Here is a 7163-nt window from a genome sequence, read left to right on the forward strand (position 1 = left end):
CTGTCAGGCTGGCATGGCCCAGTAATCACGCTGGGCTGTGCTGGGCTGGCCCGACAGCACGATGGGCCGAAGCGTAAATAAGTCTACATTGACTCCCTCACCTCTTTGGGCTACACGAATAAGTCTATTTTTACTCCCTCTTCTTTGGATTGTGTTTTTATGGCTAAAATAAGTCTATTTTGCATGCCTCTCATTTTGGGCGAAGCCTTATGTAACTAAATTAAGTCTATTTTAGGTCCTTTAATTTTTTTCCATCCATGGAGCCGTGCCAGGCCAGCCCATGTGCCAAGGCATCGGCCTAGACACGGCCCAACAGTCAGGCTGGGCCAGCATGGGCCCAATCCCCGTCGTATCAGGTTGTGCTTGGGCCGGGCCAAAGTGCCATGCTATGGGCCGGGGCCGGTCATCTATACATGCGATTCAACCGTACCGCCCAGTGGGGTGGTAGTAATCATGTTCGTGAGCCATAAATGGAATGGGTTGTTCACTTGTGCTATTTATTTGTTTAAACATGCAGACAGTGCAATACAACCTAACAAACAGAGACATGCACGCATTTTGAAGTCCAAACGGCAAAAGAATCTCTAATCCTAAGGCTTGCAGTATTATTCCCTGAGCATTTGGAGCACCTGGTGCAGTGTAGGTGCAAATCTGGTGACGTTGAGCTTGATGTCCTGCTCCAGCCAGTAATACCTCATCCCGAACTGCCACCCTTGCCTGTGTATGGACTCCGGGTCCCTAATCACCGGGTGGTCCTTGCCGTACTTGTCGTAGAGCGTGCTCTCCTCGGCGGCGATGCTGTACTCCACGTCGCGCAGCCTCATCTCCCTCGCCGGGCCGCCGTAGAACACCATGGACGGGTGCTCCATGTGCCCCCACGGCACCACCTGCAGCATCACCGCGTTGGTCCGGAGGAAGAAGAAGTTGGTCAGGCCAGCCCCGTGCGCGCCCATGAGCACGTCACACGAGTCGACCACCCGGGAGAACTCCTCGATGCTGAGCCCACGGTGCGGCTCGATCGGGATCACCTCGAAACCCGCGGCCTCCACCGCCGCCGCGATCTCCGGGAAGTTGACGAATTTCCTCGTCCGGCCGCGGTTGATCAGCATGGCCCGCGGCCTGATCCGTTGCTCCCCCGTCGCCACGCCGGCGCCGGCTGCTGCCGCTGCCTTGAACGGGATGTCCACGCCGGCAGGCGGCAGCGAGTAGATCTCCCGGACGTACAGCCGGAAGTCCAGCATCGTGTAGTTCCGCGGAGCGCGGGACGGGTCGATGCCGAGGTCGCGGTGGCTGCGGAGGCCCACGACGACGTGCGGGTAGCACCGGACTCCGCCGTCCTGGTTGAAGTCGACGACGTCGTAGCGGGACAGGTTGGCGAGGATGAGCCGGTACTTGTCGACGAACCACGGCTGCAGGTCGGTGACGAGGAACTGGACCTCGCCCTCGAAGGAGCGGGCGGTGATGAAGAGCGGGATGAGCACGTCGCTGAAGTCGTGCCACGGGTTGGAGGTGAGCCCGTTCATGGCGAACACGACGGCCGGGACGGCGTGGCGGGAGGTGCACGCGGGCGCAGCCCGGGAGGCCGACGCGTTCAGGGACCTGACCGTCACCTTGCTGATGTACTCCAGGTACTTGCGCGACTGGTCTCGGATGCTCCACTCATGGCCGTCGCCACCCGCACGCTCTCCCACCGGCGGCACGTAGAGGACGGTCCGGTTGGTGCCCATGGCCCGTGCGTCGCCGGTGATCTCACACACGTCGTACCTAGGATCTGACAGGTCGCAGATTGGCTTGCGAGGCGTACCTGCATGCAACCGACGATTCGTGGTTCTTCAGATAAATTAATTAACGGTGAATATAAATTGTAATGCACATGCATATGAGCAGTTGAGCGTATATATTAGTCTTCTGTTCATCGGTGTGTATGATCAGTGCCAATTATTTGAGGGCAGTCCAATTTTAATAATAAAAGAGATTTGTTTCGGTCTAACAAAAAGTATCTTGAGGTACCAATACCACAAGAGATACCAAATCGTTTTACTACAATTGGATCTAACTAAGTAGTATGTGTACCGTTAGATCTAACGATCAGAAAAGATTTAGTACCGCAAGGCACCGGTACCTTAAGGTACTTTTTGTTACTTTTTGTTGGACTGAAACAAATCTCATAATAAAAAACAGAGATCGACACATCAAGCGGATTGTATAGACTATCCAGGAGAAATGATATCGTTTTTGTCGTTCAAAATTGTTGAGGAATCGCGAGTTAAACGTACCAAGTTTATGGTTAGTCTTGTTTCTCGTTCCGGCTTGATCGATGTCATGCTGGATAAGCTCTTCCTCAATCCTGTCGCTTGCATCGTTCACAGCTGGCTCGCTGGACTGCTCAGTATTATTTTTCCCTTCCAAGTTATCTAATTAATTAACAGTGAGTCAACTAGTAAGCATGCCTTAGAGGAAGATTGATTATGAAGATAAAATTGTACTACAGGTCAACAGAATATTGGCGATTGTTAGGTAGAGAGAAGAAAGGCCGAAGTACCGAATTTGGATCCCTCCTGGTTATTCTTGTCGGTTCCATGTCCGCTGTCCTTCGTATCTTCCCCGGTCTTCTCACTTGCATCCTTTTTGTGCCCATTGCCATGAACTGCTGATGCAATTAAAGGGTTTGATATGAGAATGAAAATCTGTGGAGTTTATAATCATTGCTACATCTACATGTTGTTTAGCGAATAATTGTACATTAGTCAATTTAATATATATTTATATGGCTGGATCAGCACGAGCTTTCGATCGGGGCCATGGACAAACCAACTGCCATTTTATACAATTTATTACTCTCTCTCCGTTTTATCTTGTAAGACTTTTTAATCTTATCTAAAATTCATCCTTAAATCAATATATGGTTTAAATATATGCTTATATATATTAGTATACATATAAATATAAAATTTAGATAAGACTAAAATGTCTTGTACTGTGAAACGAGGAAGTATCACTTTCTTAGTCTCTTGACCGTCGGCATTAGGCATAGCAATTTGTTTTATTTTTTCGTTATCTTCTTTGTTTCCTACAGGCCATGTTGCTATCAGCAATCAATTTCGACTATTTTGGACATTGGCACCCAGCTATCGGATGATGGAAATGTGTATGCAGGGAGGACCACTTGACATCGTCCATTAGTTTGACAGCATGCACTAGCAAGCTTGAAATGCAGAGACCCAAATTTACGCTTTATCTTAAAACCTAATTATTTCATGGCCACCTTGACAAATCATCCCCAATTGAACCATACATGCAGCTAGGATTTTTTTGCTTTAGGTTTTCCAAGGATATATTAAGCGTTGTGTTAGTTAATTTGATTCCGTCTCTATCATTCAGTCATCCATCAAGGTCATGCCTGCCCATATGTAAACATTTCCCTGTCGTACTATCATTCCATTAAGTATACAATCTCAACACGACATCACACACTAATGTGCAAGTCATGTGGGCCAATGAGTTTGGTTCTCTAATTGTCATTTTATACTCGGTAGTTCCTATATGTAGCAGAAAAAAATCACATTATTTTCCATTGGGCATTTAATTTTATACTTTTTGGGTGAACATTAAAACCGAAAATTCAAGGTCCAAATACCTTCTAAACATTACGTTGATAGTCTATGTACCATTAAAACGGCTATTGAGTAATCTATAATCTTTTCCTTTGTGGACTAAATAATTCTCTTAGGTGATATTGTCGAATCAGTTTTTACTTCTTGAATATCCCTTGCCAAAAAATAAATATTTCTAGGTTGTTCACTAGAGGCAACCTATATTGAGAAAAATACTATAGTGCCCCTTTATAAATAAGAATATATGGAGGTGGAGGATAGGCAAGGATAAAATGCGAAGGATTTGAATAAAACTTATTTATAAGACAAGTACTACTGCGAATAATATCATAAATGTTTATATTGAGAGACAAGATTCAAATCCTAAAAAATCTTATATTTCTGGGATGGAAGGGGTAGATTGTAACGCTTTTGGCACGGTATGGCTGATTAACCACTAAACAAATTAAAGAGAAATGTAACACGGACATGTATATTAACTCTTCGAACGGCTGTATACATGACATCGAAATTGTCGTATTATGCTTGAAATTTGTATTAAATGGTATGTGTGTTCATTTTATAAATCACTTGCTCTCTTTGTTTTAAATTATAGCTAATTTTAAAAATTAAATTAATGTAAAGATACAATTATTTCTCTAGCTGTCCTCATCTCAGCCCAATCAATCACACATTTCTCATCCAAATCACAATCCATCTGAAAAAGGGATAAGTTATATTTTGAGGCACTTGGATGTTATATTTAAGACATATGGTGTACCATTTTAGTAGTTTTGCTTAATAATAAGATTCATGCTCCATGTAAAAAGTAGTTAGTAATTTACTTCCTTTCTTAAGCTAGTGCTGCGTACGTTTAATAGATTCTATAGGTTAATTATCCATGACAAACTATTCCAAATATACTGGAACTAGACCTACATATTTTTTTATAAAATAAACATGAATATAAGTATAATATAAATATATATAATTAGAATATCGTATAGATGTTGGAGTTCTAAAAGATATATTTTCTCTGGAAGAATCTTAATTTCCGATCCTATTAATCCCGGAATGAATCTAGTGGTCCAAAATTCGGCATATTATCTCCAGAAAATTTGTGCAACCTATCGTTATTAGCAAAACCGAACATATTCAAAAACTCTTAAATATTTTTTTAATATTTTGAATGGCCTGACTACTGCATTAATGTACGGAAATCACGGAGCCAGAATCACACACCGTGCAAAATATCTTAGGAGGTCGCTATTTTAGACCCTCATAAAAAGTCTCATATGAGTTTTCTGCGTGTTAGGAGTTTTCCTGATTTAGTATTACCTCCATTCAAAAATAACAATATATGATTACTTAGAGTTATAGTATCTATAAAGATAGCTAAATTTGTTCTCCTAATCAATATGTATTATCCAGGGGGTTAGTACATGCATGTACGTACAGTAAGAATATTGTCTCTTGAGTGATCACCAGGGGCGAATTTGGCATGGGGACGGCAGGGGACTCGAGACCCCGCTACCCCCATTAAAGTCATTAGAGTCCCATGAAAACCCTTCTAAAATTTATAGCAAACATTAATAGAAAAGGGAGAGCTGAAACTCAATCTAACTTGTTCAGACCTCTAATATCTTTACCTGATCCGCCACTGGTGATCACCAAAATATCTTATATTATGAACCTTTCCTTTTTATTCACCTTTGACAATTTTTCTTTAATAAATACGTTATGAGTCAAGTCTGAGCTATTATCATATACTATATCACTGGTATTTTCCTTTCCTCCCCTCTCTATCTTTACGGTGTCATCGTATTTGTCTAATTGGAGATGAAGAGAGTCACTTGATAAACGCTCTGACGCCATGGTATGTGTCTCTATATGATTTAAACTGTCCACCTAACTCCTTTTACCAATCTTTGCCTATTTAATTTCTTGATCTATTTGATTTATCATATAACCCAATGACAACTATTTCTTATTTGACCTTAATCTCTTTGGAGTATAGCACTAGCAGTTATAATTTAACATAGATGTTGTATTTAATAAAGTAGTACTCAATATACATCGTTGTCGATAGTCGGTATACCTTGTGTCGCGTTTCTGGACATGGACGTCGGTGAAGCAGGAGGAGATGTGGTCCTGCCTCTTTGATCGGTATGCACGGCAGGCGTTGACGGTTGTGTGACGGCCCTCACTAATGACAATAAAACATGTAGAGAGATTACTTTCTAACCGCACATAAATAAATGATTAATAAATACATACATAATCTGATTGAAATGTAAATAGTACAAACAGAAGGGGCTGACTCCGGTGCATTTTATTGGTAGTAAAATTTAATCTATACCATTGATCTATTTTTATCGAACGACTGTGATTAAATTATATTACCAACAACATTAGACGTAGTAGAAATTTAAACGGGTAATATCATCTTTTTTATTATGATCTTTATTGCAAAAAATACAAAATTACAAAATACATGCAATCTTTTACGTTCCTTTTATTTTTTATTTCTACTGCATTTGGAATTAATTATGCCAGCTAGGAACTTTAATTCTTCCAGAAAAGATGATGCCTCGTTTGATATAAGTAGAATGCATTATGAAACAGTATATATAACATTATCCTATTTTAGTCATAACGAAAGCTGTCTCTGATAGGTTAGAGCATGTGCATCTCTTAGCAGTTGGTACCGAATTTGATGTTGTCAGTTATATTAGAGCATGTTCTCATTTCTCTCTCCTGTAGCAACGTCTTCGCACACTAGGACGCACATGGAATTCTTTGATTGTTTTTATATTTCTATATCTAGTTCGAGCAGCATCAATAAAGACGATTAATGTTCAGAAAAAACGATTTCAGATAATTATAGAACCATACTTAAACCACCGGCCATGACTACCATTAATATGGCCAAAGAAAGACAAAGATGGGTAACTAAAAGAAAATAAAAAAATACCAGTAGCATTTAGCCATCAAGACATGCAAACAAAACAGACCCGGACTAACACGAGTGGTAGCATATATGCATGTAGATAAATGGATGGATGGCAGTGGATATCATTAAGCCAAAACAATCATGTGCATGGCCGGTGTAGAATTATTCTTTGACAGGAGCAAATTCTCTCAACAAGAAAACATCATTACTAGTAGAGATCAGAAGAACAAACTAACAGAGATAACCAAATACTCCTAGCTAGCTAGCTAGCTCAATCTACGGATTACTAGGCACTAACCGATGGCGTCCTCCGAGCCGACCTGGCCGGAGAGGACGGTGTAGAGCAGCAGGACCAGGAAGAAGCCAAACAGGAACCCGACGACGGTCCGGTGGTGCTGCGCCAGCGTCTTCGCCACGCCGCTCGTCACCGCCGACGTCGTCCACGGCTCCGGCGCGGCCGCCGCCGGCGGCTTCGACTGCAGGGTCGTAACCATCGATCCCTCTCCTCCTCTACGTGATGCGCAGGTAAGAGGGAGACTTGCCTTATGTGATGCCCACGTCTCTCTTTTTCAGCTCCCGTAGCATTTGATTGCTAGCCCAAGGATTTGCGTTACTGT

The 7163-nt window shown here is 42.3% G+C and overlaps 1 protein-coding gene across 2 annotated transcripts; it reads right to left on the reverse strand.

Moving 5' to 3' along the window:
- Positions 1-453: 453 nt before the first annotated feature.
- LOC102721655 (beta-1,2-xylosyltransferase XYXT1-like) lies at positions 454-7163 on the reverse strand. 2 transcript variants are annotated; one of them, XM_040525131.1, is made up of 5 exons: positions 6845-7163; positions 5692-5799; positions 2543-2647; positions 2277-2414; positions 454-1804 (listed from the first exon to the last, which is right to left on the reverse strand). In XM_040525131.1, exons 1-5 carry the CDS (start codon positions 7038-7040, stop codon positions 606-608), a joined length of 1746 nt encoding a protein of 581 aa, XP_040381065.1. In that variant the 5' UTR covers positions 7041-7163; the 3' UTR covers positions 454-605. The 2 variants fall into 2 exon arrangements, with proteins under 2 accessions (XP_040381065.1, XP_015693578.2); XM_015838092.2 differs by having other exon boundaries at positions 2543-2650.

This window comes from Oryza brachyantha, chromosome 6 (assembly GCF_000231095.2).
Source record: "Oryza brachyantha chromosome 6, ObraRS2, whole genome shotgun sequence".
NCBI classification, from domain to species: Eukaryota; Viridiplantae; Streptophyta; class Magnoliopsida; order Poales; family Poaceae; genus Oryza; species Oryza brachyantha.